At 45.9% G+C, this 21,954-nt stretch overlaps 1 protein-coding gene across 1 annotated transcript; it reads left to right on the plus strand.

Moving 5' to 3' along the window:
- Positions 1-251: 251 nt before the first annotated feature.
- On the plus strand, positions 252-20,363 carry MPP1 (MAGUK p55 scaffold protein 1). The gene is made up of 12 exons (XM_083161025.1): positions 252-717; positions 970-1,092; positions 4,796-4,874; positions 5,725-5,810; positions 7,479-7,547; positions 9,236-9,426; positions 10,921-11,024; positions 11,102-11,182; positions 12,451-12,531; positions 13,404-13,606; positions 13,941-14,012; positions 18,587-20,363. The coding sequence occupies exons 1-12, from the start codon at positions 598-600 to the stop codon at positions 18,761-18,763; spliced, it is 1,386 nt and encodes a 461-aa protein (XP_083017151.1). The 5' UTR covers positions 252-597; the 3' UTR covers positions 18,764-20,363.
- The last annotated feature ends 1,591 nt before the right edge of the window (positions 20,364-21,954 follow it).

Here is a 21,954-nt window from a genome sequence, read left to right on the forward strand (position 1 = left end):
TGTCGAACTAATGGCGTCGACCTAATGGTTGTCTACCTTTTTGCTGCAGATCCCTTGTCCCGGTTCCCTATAGATGCAGTGTGCGCGGCGCGGCGTTGCTATTATACTGCGCCTACCTACAGCAGGAACAACAACAGCCCGGGCTCCTCCCCCCACAGCGCCCGGTCACGTGATCCCTGCCTCAGCAGCTTCTTATCACATGATCGCTCTCCGGGCGTCACGTGACCCAGGAGAGCGCACTGTATATAATGGAGGGTGTGCGCGCTTCTCTCTCGCCTCCCGGTAGCGGCTGCGCCAGGCTGAGCGGTAGTCGGAGGCTGCTGGTGTGCCCGGCGGTACAGCCTACACCCGGTCATATCGCTGCCGGCTGACCGCTGCCCTCTCCGGCTCTGTCACCGGCCGGTGTGACACCCCCCCTCCCCCTGTGTGAGGAGTGCGCTGGCCCGGCTGGTAGCTCGGTCCCTTCCCTGACTCAGCCTCTTCCACTGCGATACACACGGTGCAGGTGCGGAGGAGAGAGAGAGAGGTGCCGGTGCTGCTGCTGGAAGCGGGGCTGAGGGGGAGGACGGGCGGACACGGGGGAGCCTGAGCAGCGGGATGACGCTGAAGCTGGAGCGCTCGGAGATGGGCAGCCACCCGTGTGATGTCCCCGGCATGCGCTCCGCACTCTCCGACCTCTACCTGGAGACTCTGCTGCAGAACCGAGCCACGGCGCAGGTAAGGGGGGGCCGGGCGCGATGCTCTGCATGCTGGGGGGGCCGTGCGCGATGCTCTGCAGGCTGGGGGGGCCGGGTGCGATGCTCTGCCCTGGGGTGGTGCGATGCTCTGCAGGCTGCTCTTTGCACCGTCTTATCGCTGCAGTGTGAGGGAATGATGAATCAGCGAGAACGGAGTGCGGCGGAGATTAGGGGGGGGGGGGGAATTAACCCCTGCTGGCCCGATACTCAGCCTTCTGCCTTTATCTTCCAGGCTCTTACCTCCGCTCCCGGGGCCCTGAAAGAGGAGTTTTGCACCAATGGCTCCGCGGCTCCTGGGGGCCCGGATAAGAAAGTCCGGCTGGTGCAGTTTGAGAGAGAGACAGAGCAGCCCATGGTGAGTGATGGGGGATGACAGCGGGGAGGGGGGGGGGGGGGTGTTGGGTAGCAGCCCACATCCAAGAGAGCGCACTGTGGGGTGGTTTGTTGATTTGAATAACATGGTTACGATCTTCCCCCAATATTATCTATATCTCTATTTATCTCTCATTGCGCCGGTGGCCTTGCGTACCCCACACATGCCCACATTGCCATATGTACTGAGCGAGGCACAGTGTATTGGGAACCTCTGCAGTGCTGGGAGTATTGCACCCCCTGGTACCATTGTCGGCGTAGGAGTATTGCACCGCCTGGTACCACTGTCGGCGTGGGAGTATTGCACCGCCTGGTACCACTGTCGGCGTGGGAGTATTGCACCGCCTGGTACCACTGTCGGCGTGGGAGTATTGCACCGCCTGGTACCACTGTCGGCGTGGGAGTATTGCACCGCCTGGTACCACTGTCGGCGTGGGAGTATTGCACCGCCTGGTACCACTGTCGGCGTGGGAGTATTGCACCGCCTGGTACCACTGTCGGCGTGGGAGTATTGCACCGCCTGGTACCACTGTCGGCGTGGGAGTATTGCACCGCCTGGTACCACTGTCGGCGTGGGAGTATTGCACCGCCTGGTACCACTGTCGGCGTGGGAGTAGTGCACCGCCTGGTACCATTGTCAGCATATCACTTTGGCCATATTACCAGTAGCACCACCACAACCCTCCCCTGAACAAAATCCCACCAAAGCCTAAATCCTACAATGCTTGTGTGCCTAGTGGGCACCTGGTAACATAGACCTGTAAATCTCACATGAATGACATGGAGATAGATCCTTCCTTTGTTAGACTGCAGAGCTGCTGTTCCAGGCTGTGGAGTCCTCTGCAGTAACTCTGCTGTGCTGCTGTCCTTATGTACCAGACTATTATCAATCTGTAAGGGCTGGTGCAAGGTTTCTGGGCACCGTAGACAAAGACTACAGTAAACCGTATCACCCCTGCTCCTCCAACACCATCTGCTGCAGTGCCAGCCCCCGACATGTCAGTGTCCCCTGTGTGGTGGCTGCAGCTGATAAGTGTCACACTGCTTCCATCCTGTATCTGTAGATGAAGTAGAGGCGGCCTCAGCAGCGCATACAGTATAAGTTCAGCTGACTAATGGTAGCGCAGGCCCTGTCTGTAACAGTAGTGTACTTGGATTTCTTGTTGTAGGATAAAAGGGAATGGTTGTGTAAAATCTTTAGGTTCCGTTTTGTGAGTGGCTTAAGGTCTTATTAATCAGAATGCCTGTGTTTGTGCTCGGCACAGTGTATCATTTCGGTTAATGCAGAGCTGCTCAGTGATTGGGGCCTTTAGAGGCTAGATGACCACAAGGAGTATGCAAAGGCCTCTAGCTGCTCCCTCTGTATGGGAAGAGGCTCTCAATTATTGACAATGTCTTGCTGGTCATTTATATTAAATTAAAGCAACACAAGTTTATGTAACTGCTACTAGATTATGGATATAAAAAACTGTTTTTATTTGATGGGCTATTCATTGTATCATCTGCAACCAATACTAGTTTATATTCTCACCATCTAGACCAGGGGTGGCCAAACCTGTCAAGATCTACCAACAGTACATGTTTTCCAGGCATCCTGTGGATCTATAGTAGGATGAATGCAGCAGGTTTTAAAATGTGACAGTTAGTAATGACTACAGCTGTGCACCTTCTGGGTGACCTGGAAAACGTGGACCGTTGGTAGATCTCGAGGACCGGTTTGGCCTCCCCTGATCTAGGTGGTCCAGAATCTTTTGGATAGCCTGTGTACAGCACGTCACACTAGCTGTGAGGCACACTGGTCGGGTATAATCTGTAACATGGATGTAAACTGGGTCAGAGTGTACAGTACAATGGCGTTTTCTGCATGCAGAGCAGGATTTACAAACTGCAAGGTTACAATAGCAGGAAGTAACTCCCAAGCCCTGAAGTCTGCAGACCTTGCATAAACAGCTAATCTAGTCAGTCAAAGGCCATTTAGTGTTTGGCTGACAGCGACATTGTCAGAATGTGGCAATAAATCTGAAACTATTCTTCTTGCCAAAAGTCTTAACTGTTCTTGTAACTTTGGTGAATGAGACACTGTGTCCGGTCCCTTGTGGATTACGATGTGTACCTAAAGAACGTTGGAAGTATTTCTAACTTTAAGAACAAAAAACACAGGGGATACCTTCAAGTTTTCAAGGGCATAGCTTGTACTAGAGAAGTTGGCCCAGCCAAAGCTTCTCTATCTTTGTAAGAGTCCTTATATTGAGATGGTCACTTAAGAAAACATCAGCAGAGGACTTCTTCAGCTGCACTGTACATGTTGGTGTAGTGTAGCTGGCCGTACACTTATGCGATTCTGCCAGTTTTCACCTAACTTCAATGTATCGGGCCAAGAAATCAGGTGAAAAGTGGTAAATCTCATGTACAGTATTTTACATCCGATCTAATGCGTGGTCCTATGGGCATCAGATCGGGGCCCCTAGACCGCTGCACTATAGATATATTAGACTCGCAGTCCTTGAGGGATCGCATGCAATATATTGTATGCAAAACTATTGCATGCCTGGGACGCTGCTAGGCCAGTGATGGCTAACCTTGACATTCCAGCTGTTGAACTACACATCCCAGCATGCCCCGCATCAGTTTTAGCATGGCCAAATAGTAAAACTGTAGCAGGGCATGCTGGGATGTGTAGTTCAACAGCTGGAGTGTCAAGGTTGTCTGACTCATCCCCTTCGAGAAGTCTCAGCAGTGTATGGGGCCTTTAGAGAAGGATGCAGCAGTGACTCCTCCCATCTGAGAAGTCTCAGCAGTGTATGGGGGCCTTTAGAGAAGGCAGCTGTGACTCCTCCCATCTGAGAAGTCTCAGCAGTGTATGGGGGCCTTTAGAGAAGGCAGCTGTGACTCCTCCCATCTGAGAAGTCTCAGCAGTGTATGGGGGCCTTTAGAGAAGGCAGCTGTGACTCCTCCCATCTGAGAAGTCTCAGCAGTGTATGGGGGCCTTTAGAGAAGGATGCAGCAGTGACTCCTCCCCTCTGAAGCCTCTAAAATAGCTGCATAAAAGGGCTTTGCTGTGATTTCACTCCAATACAAATCTTGTCTGTATGTATGGTGGCTATTGTGGCATTGGGAGCACACACTAGAATGTCATACACATGGGTACACTGTGACGATGGCTTACCTGCCTATGAAAAGCACATTAGGAAAAAGACTTCTGTTGCTATAGAGACTGGGATCTATTTAGTCATGAAAAATTCCAGAGATTGATCATTTACAGGATAAGCTGCAGAGCTGTAACCACTGGACCACATTTATGCCTTGTGTATAGGGACACCCCTATTCCTTTGTTTGGCCACGTCAGCCACCCTCATTGTTAACAAGTCCATTCAGCCAGGCCATATCCAGTCACACATTGGCAGCAGAAACCTTCAGGTTTCTTTTCTACATGGCACAGTCCTAGGATGCCACATTTCCCTGCCAGTGCTGCCTCTGCCAACTACAGGGGCTGTTATTGTACAATGGAACGGTCTAGGGGTAAAAACCGTTCCCTCGCCCTCATTAGGAAACCTATAATAGTCAGTGGCAGAAAGTGGATACATACTTACGTTCTATGCTGTTAGATTTATTTGGTTTGTTGCGTTGGCCAATCGGGGGAGCCCGCTACAATTGTGTACTGACTGTCCATCACTACATTGTTACAGGGCATCACGCTCAAGCTGAATCCACAGCAAAGGTGCATTGTTGCACGGATTCTACACGGAGGACTTATCCACCGACAAGGTGATTGTTCTGTTTGCTCTCCAGTTGCACATTGTATGTGGTGTATGCAGCGTTTTATCTAACAGGTGTCCCCTTAATTGTAGCCTCTAAGCCATACAAGTGAGTAAGAAGTGTTCTCCCTGTATATTGTCAGTCTGTATTTGGAGCACAATGTAACTTGTTCTGAAAATCGTTTGTGGGGGTTGCACGTCGCTGTCAAAAGGTCGACGTGGGATTTTGTGCCGACAGGTGATATTTCACGCTCCCTACCATCCACTATGGCGTGGTGGGAGAATAAAATAGTGGGCCGAGTGTAGTGAGGCACCGTGGCTGAAGCATTGCGAGAGCAGCGAGCCATGCGCAGGGTCCTTTATCCTGTGACCATGTCGACATTCGGGTCAAAGTGAAAAACCCTGTGTCGACCTAATGCTTGTTAACCCGATGATCCACAACCCTGGCTCCTGGTGCCAAATATTTGTTAGTAGCCCAACAGGGCTTCAAGTAAAACAGTTTGGCAATACCATAAGTGCCTCGTATCGACGCAGGTGTACTCTCATGCTTCTATAGACGCAAACATGATTGCATGTTAAAGGCCCCTCACAATGTAATCAACACTATCATTCTAAGTTCTAGGTTAGTGTGATGGTCAGTGCTGATATGGCATCATGGCCAAATTCCACAGACTCTACCAAGCCTTACAGAACGCTCTCAATGTGCAGTGCCATTCATCCTAATTATCTAGCTCTGATTCCAATTATAGTTAACCTGAATATATTATTTCATAGATGCCCCAGTAATGACTGTTGTGTATTATATCTGATCATGTATGTTTTGTGCCTGAACTTCAGTTATTTTTCTTGTTCCTTTTTAGGTTCTCTTCATGTTGGGGATGAAATCCTTGAAATAAATGGAAAAAGTGTCCAGAATCAAAGTGTGGATCTCTTGCAGAGCGTTTTGGTGAGATACTGGCGTGTGATCAGAAGGATGAGTAGACCTTAGTGCGGGTTTATTTGTCATGGAATCTTCTCCAGCTGTTGGGGAAACTACACATCCCAGCATGCTTTGCCACAGTTCTAGCATTCCACAATAGCAAAACTGGCAATGCATGCTGGGATTTGTAGTGTTACAGCTGGAGAGCCACAGGCTAGCAGGCCTTTTCTAAAAGGTGTTACGTAGAGTAGAATCTCGATGCTATAAGCAACATCTTCCCTTCTATAAACTTGCACTTTAGTCCTGCGCAAGATGGCTGTATGTTTAGGCAAGTGTGCAAGCTTGCAGCATCACACATTAAGATATCTTGCCACTTTACATACTTTATGGCTATTACTGATAAACATCTGATTTACTGACCTCCATTTATAATCTTGGACACTCCCTTGACCTCTTCTTCACCCACCATTGTAATCTCTCAGATTTCTCTAATTCTTCCTTCCCACTCTGACCACAATCTGCTCTTTCATCCTCTCCACCACCCACACTGCCCAGTCGCACTGTCACCAGAAGCAATCTCTGGTCTCTCCCTGGAGACTTTCCTCTCTCCTCTTCCCACATGACCTGCCCCAACCAGGCTGCCTCTTTCAATAACTCTTCTCTCACCTCTGCTCTCGACTGTGGTCCCCCTCCGACGCTCTAAACCCCAACCCTGCCACAACAAACTTACATGACTTTTTTACAAAAATGTGCTTGCTCTGCTGAACGCCTCTGGAGGAAATCTCACACTCTGGCAAATTTCCTCAATTTCAAGTTTATTCTCTCCTCCTCCAGCGCTGCTCTCTCCCTCGCCAAACAATCTTTTTTCAAATCACTCATCTCTTCTCATTCCTCCAATCCATTCCGTCTTGACACTCCTTTGCCCTCCTGCCATCATCCCTCACTACTGCTGACTTTGCCTCTTTTTTTTTCCCCTCTAAAATCAAGATAATCTGACATATCTCCTCCCATCTGCCCACCCACCCCAATCATCCTCTCCCTCCAACTACCCAACTCTGTCCTCTTCAGCCCCACTACAGATGAGGAAGTTCACTCCCTCATCTCAGCCTCTCCCCCCCCCCCCCCCCTCTACCTGTCCCTTGGATCCCATCCCCTCCCATCTCCTCCATTCCCTCTCACCATGCACCACATATGGTTGGCATGGATAGTTCCTCTGTGGGCACTGTTTTCACATGGATTTTCTCATGCAGGGTAGAATATACTCGTACACAAGTGGCTGTATTCCCATATGTGCATTGGGACCTTCCGGCAGTGTCATATTCGTAGTGCGCCCAACATGGCTTCCTCATCTGATACGCTTGCAGATGGGATAAAATGCATGGAACTGTGTTTTGTTGGAACCCTACTCTATGCTGGAATCTCCCCATTGTGTCATCTCTTCTAGGGGTAATCATACGTGGTGTGCCCAAGATGGCTGCCTCGCTTGTCACTTTGTGTAATACACAACCCACGGAATTTATTATCCACCAATCCTGCATTATACTGTGCTCAAGGTTTTTGTGGATAGTTTGTTGCTGTATCACTAATCTTCTGTATTATGTTCAATTGTTTTCATGTCTATAAAGTGCCTTTAACTCCTGTTGGAGCACGATATAAATATTTGCCCAATGTGTGATGTGATTTTCTTATTTCTAGAAAGAAAGCAAAGGAACCGTAACTGTGAAAGTTTCACCAGCACAAAGCAACCGCAAGCCTCCGCTGCAGGTAGATCTATATACAAATACCTTAATCCCCTCCCATGTAATCACCAGAGACATTCCTTCACTGCTATTATCACAGTAACATATCATCTCTTCTGATTGGATCCCCCCTGTTACAAAACCCAGATATAGGGCTGTATTCAATGCTCCAGCGAGCACGGCCCAGCGTTCTCCATTTTTTTCTTTCTACCCCTCTCCGTGCCTCCTGTTCACCCTATTCAACGTGTCAGCTGCTCGCAGCCACTGACCGCATTGAGCATTGACCAATGCGGTGTACGAGGATTTATCTGCTCCATTTGTAGGCAGTGGTCAAACTTCGCAGGAAACTGCAAATTAGCCTAAAAAAAGTGTGATAAGCTGTGTATCTCCGCAAAGTCCAAGCGAAGGAGTGAGGAAGAAGAGGTGAATCATGGGTAGAATAAATGAGAAAAAAATGCATCATGGGGGGGGGGGGGGGGGGGGAATACCATTCGTGTATAATGAATATATTAATGTGTCACTTCTAAAGAAAAATAATATATATAGATCCTTCAATTAATAAAAAAAAATATACTTTTAGACACAAACAATCAATAAAAAAAATTTATATTAGAAGTACGTAAGTTGAGTTCACCTAAAAGATGCGGAGGCATAGTAAAAAAAAGGCTAGCCGTGTTCTCCATTTTTGCATTGAATACACAAACGTCGGGGTACACAATTTCCCATAAGAAAGCAACAGCTAACAATGGCGATGACCAAGTGGCGAACAGGGCAAAGCTCTCTGTTTGACAATCCAGGAGTGTTGAATAGGGCGAGGTACATTTTTGGAGAGAGGGCTGCCCTTCTCGCCAAAAAAGCGAAATGGGAGCATTGACTACTGCCCGGTATTTGGTTCTTTCAGTATAACCCAAATACTCCCTATGTACAGTAAATAGAGTTCCTGTGGATAATCTGTGCTGCTCCATTGAGTATGAAGCCCGGCCCCTAGATCTAGATAGGGTTTGGGTAAATGGCTGTCGTGGACCACTTTGGTATTAGTGGAGAACACTTGGCATACGTAGCATCAGAGTTCCAGTTTCCATTTAGGGGTTGGATACTTGCATAGATTTATTGCTGGTGTGCGGAAACTGGAGAATGCCCTATAGTCACCCATGTCTCTATCTGCATCATAAAGGTCCATTGTGTCCGACCATCCATCTCCCTTTAACTAACCTGTCAAGAAATTGAATGGGAAATTATCTATTAAAAAATGGCCATCAGAAGCCAGTGTTTGCGCTACAAACATCTGTCTACATTAAATGAACCAACCTTTTATCTTGCCAAGTATGGCATGCATAGGCATTTGGCTGTATTTCGATGAGGGCATCCTGGTTTGATCATTCTTAGTCCGTGGTGTTGCGTCCAAGCTGAATTTATCTCCCAATAGACTGGAAGCCAGATGCTGGGGGGAAACCACCCTGCTAGACTTCTCGCATCTAGTATAGTACTAATGTATCACTGTGTAATGTCACCTTGTTATTGGACCCTGTATAATTGGAACATACAATGTATAGAATACATGGTAGAAAATCCACTTTTGTTACAAGGTTAAAATCTGTGCCTCTGGATAACATTTTACACATTGAGATTTGGCAGAAACAAAGACTGATGGCAATGGCACTGTTGAAAGAGTATAGTTTGTGTATATATTCTTATTACTTTTTATTTATCTAGATGTTTGTGCGAGCGCTGTTTGATTATGACCCGTTGGCCGATCCGCTTATTCCATGCCGAGAGGCAGGCCTGCGCTTCCGCACTGGGGATATACTGCAAATTATAAACAAGGATGACTCCAATTGGTGGCAAGGGAAGACACAAGGGGCGGAGACGGCTGGCCTCATACCTTCACCCGAACTGCAAGAGTGGTAAGTCTGACCGACTATTGTGGGCCCATAACTCCTTTCAAGGAAAGTGTCCTATTTTGTTGGCCTAAAATAACATAATTTTAATAAAAAGTGAAGGCCTCGGCACCAGGCAACTTCTGTGAAGGTGAATAAAATCCTGGTATTTATAGAGGCGCTAAAGTATATTCTTACCACGCTTTTTTCCAGGCGGCTTGTCCGTCTAAAACGGCCTGATGCCTACCACTCTTTCCTTGTGGCTGAATGGCGCTGTTCTCGCACAACAGTGCATTATCTGTTTTTGTCTGTAGTTTTGTATATAGAAGGTTTAAGCCACTGTTTGATTTGGCTTCTAGAAGCAGAATCGAAAATGTGTCCAAATCGAACAGTGATAACTGCTTTTGCTCTAGACTTTATTCCGATGCAAGGCATAGAAAGCAGAGATAGACTTGTCTGGCAAGTCTCGATCTGGAAGATCAAATGCAGTTACTGTACATGCTGCTCTACATGCAGCATCCCCGCGTTGTACTCCCCCCTGCCCTCCCTCCGGTTTGATTCCGGCAACCTGTCTCCCGTCGATACCCAATTGGTATCGACAGCTGCAAGGATTGTTCCCTGGATCTTTCGATCACGCATGCCCAGTGGGGCGGCCTAGGGAGGGGGCTACATGCACATACAGAGGTGGGGCTCCAGCACAGTCCAAAATTCAAAGAGGGGGGGGTCACATCAACTGTCAGTGAGTCTAGAACAGTGATGTTTGGGGTGGCAGTAGGTGTGGCTCCCCTTTTTGAATATTGGACTGTGCTGCAGCCTCACATCCAACTGCCACTGGCAGGGAAGTCCAGGAACAGAGCATTTTGTACCTAATGGAATGGGTCATGTTGGAGGGTATGCATGCATTGTAAATATGGTGGGTAACTAGTCATGATACCATACAGTGAGATGCATCGTACCATCACTGCGTTCACTATTGTTTAGTGCAGGGTTTGACAAATGTTTTAAAAATCTAGGAGCCAGGATGAACGTGTAGGAGCCAGAAAAAATAAAAAGTGACAGTGTGCCTCCCCCTGTCCATCTCCCGGCAGCCTGGAGAGTTGTGCACTGTTGCGCTGGCTGTTATATATAACAGTATAACCCACTGCGGGGCCCGCTGCTGTCCATAATTCAAGGCACCACTGGAGTTCTGCTTCCTGGCAAATCTGGTCGCCATGGCGACCTGGCCCCCCGGGTTTTGTCGAGTCCTGGTTTAGTGTATACCCAGCTTAGGAGGTTTATGTGTTGTACATTTTTATAAGGGAATACTTCTGGCCCTGTGATTTCAAGGCACCACTGGAGTTCTGCTTCCTGGCAAATCTGGTCGCCATGGCGACCTGGCCCCCCGGGTTTTGTCGAGCCCTGGTTTAGTGTATACCCAGCTTAGGAGCTTGATGTGTTGTACATTTTTATAAGGGAATACTTCTGGCCCTGTGATTTCAGCTGTCACCCTTAATGTATCTCATTTTACCTGGACTATTACAGGCGTGTGGCGAGCTCCAATACAAGTACCCAGATGCCTCAAAGCTGCAGCCCATTCGGCAAAAAGAAGAAATGCAAAGATAAATACCTGGCAAAGCACAGTTCTAGTGAGTAACCGCACAGCCGTCCTGTCATGGACTGTCATGTGTATGGACAAATAATGACCCCATCTCTCCCACTTCAGTCTTTGATCAGCTGGATGTGGTGTCCTATGAAGAAGTTGTGTCGCTTCCGGCTTTCACAAGGAAAACGCTGGTGCTGATAGGTCAGTAATGAATGTCAAATATTCTCTCATAACAATGAATTCTCCACTATGATTAGAACCTGTCCAGAAATGTGTGTTGCAGACTAATGTGAGAACAACCTACTTGATACCTCCCAACTGTCCCGCTCGTCGCAGGAATGACCCGGTATTCTGGGATATTCCCATGTCCCTCCCGCCGCCGGGGGGGGGGGGGGGGGGGGCAGGTGGGAGTTGACCCCCCCTTTGTCGACCGTGAATAAGACGTTGTGTGCATGCGCACAGCGTCTATTTTTGCAGGCAGAGAGTGGGTATAGGCCACCCCCTTTTTGAAAGGCCACACCCCAAAAATTTTGCATCGAGCCTTCGCCGCGCAACCTGTCTCGCCCCTGTGCCGGCGACTGTTGGGAGGTATGCTACTTCATGACTAACGTTGGACATATTTGATTTCCTACTGTTTGTGGGGCCTATGGAATGGACTGCTTTGAGAATGTCAGAGAGAAAGGGGAAATGACTGATAAGGGCAGTGATCTGTAACCAGTCTGCCTTCATGCAGCTCTCCTCACCAGCATTCTTTGTCACCCAAGGCCATTTCTGATTGACTTCCTTTGCAGCAAACAGGCTCTTTGTAGCAAACGGCCTCCTATCTAGCATTTGGAAATTCCTACTCATGACTGAATGCAGAAGAGGCGGCTTTATTTGTATTTCCCTTAAGTTTTTTTGTAATTTTGAGGTAAAAAAATTGGAACCGCTCTGTAGGATAGGGATAACGTTGGGAGCCCCCTTCTCCTGTGGATGCACACATTGTGAGACTAGGTCTACATCCCTCCCTATCCCTTTAGTTGCGCCTCTGAAGTAACCTACAGAATAACCATAAATAAGGGATTTCATGTTTTGGCCTAAAACTGGATAAAATCCTTTCTATTGGGCAGCTTCTAAGACCGGCTTGTGATTGCAGCAGGAAAGAAAAGAAAGGGTTTTTTCCTTTTTTAAGGAAAGTTGAAACCCACCTTGGTCATCGTCCCAATGACCCTCCTCAAGAGGTTCTAAGTTCAGAACCTCAAATGTTGCTCCCCCATGTACTCTAATAAAACTATTTTAAAGCTAAGGCGCTTGGTCTACAGCTGAAATGCACTGTGCAACGTTAGCGCATAGTGTAGTTTCCCTTTGCAAACTTCTTGCTGTTTTACACATTTGGGAAATTTGCATCCGAAGCTTAATCAATTTGTTTTAGTAAATTTTATTTTAATTTTTCAGAAATTCTAAATTTTTTTTTTATTTTTTTACCACAGGTGTTAATGGCGTTGGACGCAGTCACATAAAAAATACTTTGCTTACCAAATATCCTGAAAGATTCAGCTACCCTGCACCACGTGAGTGCCTCAACATTTATCTACTGTACAAAGTGGTTTGTTCCAAGTGTTCTGGAAGCTTGTGACCAGTCTGCCTTCTCAATTCTCATTCCCTGTTTAGTCCTATATATTGTATAAGGCTTTGCAATTTATAGATTTAATTGTAGCAGATCTGCTGTAACACTGCTAAATAGATCCACTAGTGAGTTAAATATTGGCAGCATAAAAATACACTTAAAAAAAATATAAAATAAATACTTGCATACATAATCGGTCCCACCCTGCCCTGCTGCTCCTGAACACATGACTCTCACCAAGCTCAGATGATTGGGACCATTTAAAAGGATGAGTAAAGCTGATCAGGACTGATTGGATAACGCTCCTGCATCCAATATCTTGATTAGGCTGCTATTTGTATAGGTTTGTACCAAGCTTAAACCTAGAACATAGCAAATGTACACACCCATTAAAGCTCTAGTGGTGCAGTACACATATGTGTATGGTCTGCACTGCGAGGATATGGAGCTGGTTGCACAGTGGCCCTTATTCAGATCTGAGCGCAGTACAAATTTGTTCTCAAAATTGGCAAAACCATGTGCAGGGTAGATACTGGCTGCATTATTTTTACAATTTTGATTTCAGTTTCATCACACCTCAGCCAAATCTAACTCTCTGCATGTTACATCTGCCCCACCTGCAGTGCACTTGGTTTTGCCCATTTTGAGAACAAATTTGTACTGCGATCAGATCTGAATAAGGGCCAAGGTGCACAGTTACAGGATCATGTGTGGTTTTTATTTCTTCTATATCCGATGATTAGATTAAAATGTTGTAAATGGGGGAAAAAAAAAAAAAGCAAAGCTAAAAACCAATCGCGTTTAATTTCTCCCAAGATACTTCTCGACCCCCTAAGCGTGGAGAAGAGGACGGAGCCTCCTATCACTTTGTGTCCGTGGAGGGAATGAGTCAAGGAATCTCAGAAAATAAGTTCCTGGAATATGGCAGCTTCAGTGGATTCATGTTTGGGACAAAGATCCAGACGGTACAGGACATCCATAAAGAAGGAAAGGTGGCTGTGCTCGATATAGAGCCTCAGGTGAGTAAGTGTTGGAGTTTGTAAGCCGGGTTAAGGATCTGGGGAAGCTGATAACACTGGTACTTGTGTTTGGTAATATTTAAATCTACATGACCCAACCTTTTTTTTTTTTTTTCTGACTTCAGTGTAAATGCAGGCCAATCATTCCACTGATGGGTGGTCAGAAGCCTGCATTTTCCCCATGAACACCCCATGCCCCCCCTCCCTCAAAAAAAAAAAAGAATTCTTACCTGCGGTTGTTTCATCTACTCACTAACACAACATTCTAGCAACATGTCCGTGTTCTTATTTTCCTTTTTTAATATAAGATCTCTAACATGCTATTATTTCCTAGACCCTGAAGATGGTTCGTACAGCTGAATTGGCTCCGTTCATTGTATTTATATCTCCCACGGTTACCGATCAGGTGAGTAGACGGAAGTGCTGCTGTTGTGTAACGCAGTAGTGGTTTGAGTGTTGAGCAGTAACTGCAAAAAAAAAAGCAGTGTCTGCAAAACTGACTTGTGGGTAAGTGATGTAGATGTGTAGTGTTGGCTTTTACTAAAAGTGTGTGTGTGTGTGTGTGTGTGTGTGTGTATACACAAATATGAACTCAAATTAGCAAATTTAAAAATTGCAAAGTAAACAGACGTGGTATTGGAATGAATGGGGCAATAGAACACACCCAGGGCAGCAGGGTAAAATCGAAATTCAGGCTATTGTGCAATGGATGCTCCTCTGGTATTGGCGCAAGGCACATGCATAATTTCTGTTATTGCCCCATACACGTGGTCACTGTAAGGCTCTGAGTATGAAGATTATATTTACTATACACTATCGCTATCAGTCGCCTTTTCCGTGGGCATAAACCATTCTGAATCTTGTAGCACAGTGTGACCTCTCCTACAAAGGGTGTAACTCTTGCAAGCTCTCACCAGAGCGGTTCCAATGCTCCAGTTTTATTTAGTGCCTTACAGCGAAGTTGTCCTGACTTTTTTCGAATAAAGCAAAATAATTTTTTTTATATAATTTTACCACTCACCATATTTCTTTAAAGCAACCTTCCACTTACATTATCCTGTATGGCAGGGCTTGGTAAAACCCTGAGTGCCAGGTTGCCATTGCTGCCATATTTGCCAGGAAGCAGATTGTATTGGGCAGAGTGGTGGCTTGCGTTAATGCCAGGCAGCGTGGTGGATAACTCACTCTGCTCCGGCAGTATCAGCAGTTCCGTGGTGCAGCTATTTCAAAGGCTCGCGTTTTGACAGTCACGCAGCGGACTAGATCTTGTGGATCCAACCTGTGGTGGAGCCTTATGTACAGATCTTTGTGTTTTGCCACTTGTACCACCCTTTATGTGATGATGCATACATTTCATCCCTGTGGGACACAGGAAATAATGAGTTTATGGCATAAGGAGTACATGGCACTGTCAAAATAGTATGTAATGTAATACATTATACACTATTATACATTGTTCACAGTTCACATAATACAACTGTTTTTAACTCATGCGACAGAAACTGCGCATGGCAGCTCACTTACACCATATAGCTTTGATACTGTTAGTGTTTGACAAACATGTAACTTGGCTCTTCTCTGGTCTCCTTCTAAATATTCACACCTTTTTTATATGCTTCGTCTCTTTGCTCTGTTCCGGCACACTTTATAAACCACTGACGTTGCATTTATTTAAAAAATAAAATAAAAAGTTTTGCAGAAAGTGGAACTATCGACTAAGCACTAGTTCTGCTTTACTAAACTACTTCTATAATTAAGTTTTTATTCCTAGGTTTACATATTTGACTGGTTAAATTGTAAGCATCTGTGTGCACTAGGAAAACATGAAAAAAGAAATATCAGCTATAAAACTAAAATGCTCTGGTCTTAGTCAGCAAGGGAAGAACCTCTGCCTTACTATGGGTATTTCTGTTAAAGGACAATGTGTTGCAGGTTTCTTCACAGAAATAATTAGCTTCACCTGTGGATTTTTTTTTAACCCTTTGAGTGTCAACAGCTGTCAGATGTGCAAAATATCGCCTAAAAATGCCAGCGTATTTCACATTTGTTTTATAAATTCAAATAAAAAAGAGGGGAGGAAATCCTGTATAAGGTAAATGTTTGCTTGACAATTTTCACACTAATTTTAAAAAAACTCACTTGATACTCAAAGGAACGTGTCAGTGAGTACAAAGTACACCAGCTTAGTGATCTAGAAAATGTGGACTGAGTTTGAGAATCACTGGCATAGACAATGCAGGGTTGAGCTTGCCTGGACTCCTGTTGGTATGGAGGCTGGCTTATTACGGCACAACACATTTGTTGGCAAGCTGCTCAATCAGATTGTGATGTTACTCAGGTGCCAAAAGGGAGGGATAATTCTGGTTAGGAAAAAACAATTTGCACACGAGTGAAAAATATACGCATAATAATCAGATAATACAAAGATCTTGGTTGCAGATATAGGGCTAAAGCCCCCAGGCTGTACGTCAAGGCGTCTGTGTCACTGGGGGTCCCTAATACTGGGTATTGGTCTGGGCCCCCATCATGCTAACACAGGCTGAGTACTCCCGGGCAGCACACAAATGAAAATTAGTAGGGGTTAATAGGAAGCACAAAAGTGCTATGTAAGGAAGTGAAAAGTGTGATTAAAATACAAAATATATACAATGTGATAGGAAAAATAAGTGTTAGGGTGTGCTAACCTGGAGCAGACCAGCCATATCAACACGGGGGGGGGGGGGGGGGGTATATAGGGCTAAAGGCCCCCATACACTAGGGCGACTTGTCCTTAGGACAAGTCACCCCCGACTTCCCCCTGAGCTTCCCCGGGGGAGCTTGATTAGATTGGCACTTGATGTGCCATTTTTTACATGTGATAAATCGTCTCGATTTATCACATGTAAAAAACCCAGGGAGCAGGGGGGGGGGGCTACAGAGGTGGGAGCAGGGGGGCTGGGGACGCTGCGGGGGACACGTCTGTGCGGCGAGGCGGTAGAGGGAGCAGGGGGGGGCTGGGGACGCTGCGGGGGACACAGGCGGCATAGAGCCGGGCAGGGGGAGCCGGCGGGAGCTGTCAGTGCTAGAAAAAAAAGCCCATACAATGAATGGGCAGCCTGTGATTGGCTGAGCGCTCTCTCAGCCAATTGCTGACTGGCTGAGAGAGCGCTCAGCCAATCACAGGCCGCCCATGCATTGTATGGGCTTTTTTTTTTTAAATTCAATACTGACAGCTCCCGCCGGCTCTATGCCGCCTGTGTCCCCCGCAGCGTCCCCAGCCCCCCCTGCTCCCTCTACCGCCTCGCTGCCCCACTAGGTCCCAAGTCGGGTGGTCGGACGTGCAGCAGGTCCGACCACCCGACGCAGATCCGATGCGCACGGGACCGCGCATCGGATCTGAGGGGACATCAAAACTAGCCGATTTTGGTCCGATTTCGGCCAGATCTGACTGATCTGGCTGAAATCTGACCAAAATTGGCTAGTGTATGGGGGCCTTAAGCCTCCAGGCCGGCTTAATACTGTAATCTCTTTATACTAATTCTTGGGTGATTTTATTTTGCATTTTAATTCTTGGGTGATTTTATTTTGCATTTTATTACATGCATGTAGTCTATGTTCTCTGATTCCCCACCATGTGCTCCTTGGTTAGTGCTGCCTCTGTTTTTGCAGTCATGTGCCTCTGTAAAGGTGGGCAGTCTGGTGATGGCAGTGGCTAGTGCCTTAGGCTGGGGATATACTTTGATAGAACAGGTCCCTTTCAACAGAACTTGTGGGCAGAAAGGAGCTTGCCAATGTAGATGTATGTGGCTAGCAACACATATCCTGCAGTTGCATACGTAGGCTGCAGCACATCGGCATCGCAAGTACAGCATAAACAGTTATGTGTATCTATGTAGATGGTGTGTTTGTACTGTAAACCCAGAGTCCGCTGCCAGCTCATTGACACTAAAAAATGACTGGGGATGATGAGGTCAGTGACTATTCCGATGACAGCGTTGGGTAGATAATGCTGGGGTTTTCACGGATGTGGAGGATTACAGGGATGCTGGGGGTGTTGAAGCGCTAGAGTGCTTAATATACGGGGAGGGGGTTTGAAAGTGCTGGGGCAGCTGATTGTAGGGGGAGACTGTATGGGTGCTCCCCTCCCCCCCCCTCCTGCATCTACATGGGTGAGAAGGAGTAATCTGGATATGGGGGTGCAGGTAATAGTGTGGCAGTTTTGGGTCCACTTGTGGCAGGATACTAGCAGTATGGGGGGGGGGGGGGGAGTGTACAATGCAAAAGGGCTTGAAGTCTATCGCCCCCAAGAGCATCTTCATCTGTGAGCTTCAGATAGAATCCTGGGGGAGGCGGGGGCCATGTACAAGAGCTGCCGCCCCTGGGTGACAGCCCAGAAAAATAACCACAAAACAACAATTGTTGAAATGTTTTATTTTAATATCACCTTTTCAGGAGCAGCTCTTCATGCCCCACATGCGGGTGCTTATAGGTTTCCTGAGTACCAGCATGCGGGGCAGGCTTGCTGGGGCCTGTAGTCCTACTGTAAAGGACAATATATCTTTATGCACAAGCTATCAACCCTGCACCTACTGTGCGGGGGGTAGTGCCAGGCTTCAGCTCAGGCCTGGTGTGTCTGGGAGAGGGTGGAGGGGTTGGGAGATGCTCTCCTGTCACCCAAAAAAAAAAATACAGGGTTGATTTAGGATGCTACTGTAGCCTAGTGCTGGTTCTGAAAATATGGGGTAACTCCCAATCATTCTCCATTTTAGAACCAGCTCCAGACCTACTGCTAAAATGCAATTGTCAACCCAAAAAGGTGTGTTCTGCCAAAGGGGTCCTGTTCAACAGCAACCTACGACCCAAGCCTGAACTAACCACTTACCCACATTCATTAAAAATAAAAAAAGTTTAAGTGTTTATCTTGTACACTATATTTTAGCGCCTTTTTCTATGTTTACTCGTGTATTATATTATCTCTGCATTTGTGTCTTTCCCTTGCAGTCTGATTCACTCCAGAAGCTTCGGGCAGATTCAGACGTTCTTCGCGCCCGCTACGCCCAATATTTTGACCTAACCCTAGTTAACAATGACGTAGAGCAAACGGTCCAAGATTTACTCGGGGCGTTTGATAAGGCGTGTGCCTCTTCCCAATGGGTGCCAGTTAACTGGGTATATTGACAAGCTTTCAGAAGATTCCTGTGCTACAAGCCGGCATCCACACCAGGATACAGCAGTAACGACTCCACAACCAAGATTAGCGCTGCTGTTTTATGTTCCTCCCCCCCAAACAGAATCCTAAACCAGCTTTTAAGATTTATACACAAACAAAAGACATTACCATGCCAATCTATGACATGCAGAGGCTGCTTAAATAACCTTGACATAATAGCATGTCTTTTATTACAAAGACCCTGTTTACTATTGTGGTGCATTTCCCCATAAATCATTTTTTTGGGGGGTCCATTGTGGGATTAAGGTAGGTTCGTTACTGCATTAAGCAAACCACTATCATGGTGGAACCAATTTTTAATTTAGCTAGAATTTTTCTTTAAATAAAAAGTGGTGTCCTTATGTTTGATCATAACGCAGATTATCGTTAAGTTTCCTACATGTAACAACCAAGCTGTTTGATAAAAACTACATTTTTAGTGTGTTGGTCAACCCGCTGCGTTTGGGACCCAGGATCATGTTAACCTTACGGAACCTCATGAGGATCTCTTATATCCTATACACATACTTAGAATAATGGGGTAAAAACGGACAACTTCCAGTTTGCTTCCATGTGGCAAATGCATTTCAGACACATTGGGTGACATTTAATGAGATGGGAAAATGTGATATATTTTTTTTTTTTTTTTTGTCAAAAACGTACGAAATCGCACTTTTTACCGAATTCGCAGATTTTGCCACAAAATTGCAGGGTACTTATGTATTATCTGGGCTCCCATGTTAAATGCACCCCATTTTTTTCATACCCCTACTATCCAACTACGCATGGAGTTGATTTTATATAGTGTGGCGAGCGTAGCGAGCCACCGTGCCCGAAGCGTGGCGAGCGGACGCGGTCTCATAAGAAAAACGGGAGCCCAGATATTACATAAGTACCTATTGCAGATTCTGAAAGTGCGATTTTTAGTCGTGCCGGAACTTGCATCCAGATGTTTTCCCATTGAAAAGCATACAATTTGCATATTTAATGAGATACGAAATCGGGAAAATGTGTCTAAAATTCGACACATATGTAGACCAGGTTCTCACAGGCAAATTGGCCAGAACCCTGCACAGATCATTTATATCTCTGCATGGTCCGGTCTTTAATTTTTTTTTTCTCAAATTCGCACATTTTCATGCCTAAAAATCGCACGTTTTCATGACTAAAATTCGCACATTATCGCACTTTTTTTTGCCAAGAATACGCACCTCATTAAATATGCGAATTTACGTAAAAAAAAAGTGATTTAAAAAGTGCGATTTATGAGCGAATTTGAAAATGACTAAAAATCGCATCCTATTAAATGTCACCCATCCGCTTTCTTTTGAATTGTTCTATAACCTGTTGTTCAAAGTGTTTAATTATGTTTGAAGGTGCCAATTGTGTCAACCAACATTTCCCTTAGTAGTTAATTATATATGTACTGATGTTTAGGTCGAGAAATATTTTCATTGTGGCAGGGAAAAAAAACATCCAATCTCAAAGACCCTACAGAAAGTAAGAGAATTTATTGATTTGGATGTAACCAATAAAGTATATTGAATAAAGTATGTTGAATAAAATATTCATATTTGCAAGTCTTTTTCAGCTGGATTTAGGCTATATTGGATGCATTACATTTGATCGAGGTGCTTGCTAGTCAGTCTAGGTTTGTACAGTCTTTACTCGCTTTACAATGTCATGTGACCGAAGGCAGTGACATTGTCTCCTGCATGAGAACAGACAGGGGTGAAACATAATTTGCTGTAGAACGGAGAAATCTACAAACAATAACTATCCAGATAAACTCATGACTGTATGGGGCATATTCAATTCAGTGCAAGATCCTAAAAGGAACCGGTCAGATGAAATATGTAAGAAGCAATGTTTATTATTATTCACACATCATAGGGATTTATGTATCTGTATAACCTAGCTCTGCAGAAATAACCAGGAATACAGAATGAGGAGATGACAACCAACAAGCCTAATAGGGGTTAGCCACAAAAGCAGAGAGTAATGGGGCCCAAACATTAGGCCGACTTGTCGTAAGTTGGTCCCGACTTCCCCTGAGCTCACCTGGAGAGCTTGATAAGATTTGTCACTTTGTGCCATTTTTTACACGCGATAAATCGGATGTGATTTATCACACGTAACTCGGGGGAGCTGCAGGAGAGCAGGGTCCGGGGGAAAGCAGGATCCGGGGTTGCTATTAAATGTCAATCATCGGCCACCTGGTCTTTTGAATAGGATTTTTTTTATTCTCCTGCCCGCCGCTACCCTGGACCCTGCTCTCTAGTCCCTGTTTGCAACTCCGCCAGAACCTGCTCTCTGATCATGGTCTGCCACTACCCTGGACCCTACACTCCTGCCTCTACCCTGCCTGCAGCTCCCCTGGAACCTGCTCTCCTGTCCCCGCCAGCAGCACCAGGGCCCCACTCCCCTGGACCTCGCTCCCTGCTGCACTGACAGCTGCACATAACATTTATCTTATTCAGTGGTCAAATTTATCTTCTGTGCAGACCGTCCAACCTCAGGATCTGATCGGATGCGCATGGGACCACCCATTGGATCTCATTCACTACGCAATTTGGGCTATTTTACCCGATTTCTTGTCCCGATCCTCCAGAAAGGATGAAATAGGGCCCAAATAGTAGTGTATGGGGGCCTTAAGGGTTTCACACAAGGACATAAATACCATCTTGAGCATCCACTGCAGGAGGGCAAGGAATATAGCTATGCACAGTGGCTCCCAAGTGGATCCATGAGAAACAGTGTTGCAGAGAACTTAAGGTACTATAACTGCCTGCGTGCACTAACCACCCATAATCTTTATTGCATGGTGATTGCTATAGAACTTCAACCAGCAAGTGCCTGCAGTATTCGCACTTCTAGAGACCAGTTGTCATTTTATAGATGCTAATGTTAGAAACTATCTGTGATTGCGGTTGTTCGGTCCACAGGATCAAACATTAAACACAAGCAATACAGTACAGAAGAAAATTGTTACACCGGCAGTCAGATGGGTCGAAATTACCCCGAAATATTAAACCACACATGTCTTATTTTTTGCAGATTTGTAAATCCATCGGTATATTATATTTCAGTTAAAAGATGCATAAAAAAATTACTTATATAAAAAAAAGGCCTTAGAAGTCCTCTTAGGAACTTTATTTTA

The sequence above is a fragment of the Crinia signifera genome, chromosome 9 (assembly GCF_055691185.1).
Source record: "Crinia signifera chromosome 9, ASM5569118v1, whole genome shotgun sequence".
NCBI classification, from domain to species: Eukaryota; Metazoa; Chordata; class Amphibia; order Anura; family Myobatrachidae; genus Crinia; species Crinia signifera.

Bases quoted from the DNA above. Each gene is read 5' to 3' on its own strand.
- MPP1 (XM_083161025.1), top strand. From the start codon at position 598: ATGACGCTGAAGCTGGAGCGCTCGGAGATGGGCAGCCACCCGTGTGAT. The intron at 1,093-4,795 runs GTGAGTGATGGG...ACATTGTTACAG, and splicing joins GAGAGACAGAGCAGCCCATG to GGCATCACGCTCAAGCTGAA. The intron at 4,875-5,724 runs GTGATTGTTCTG...GTTCCTTTTTAG, and splicing joins AGGACTTATCCACCGACAAG to GTTCTCTTCATGTTGGGGAT.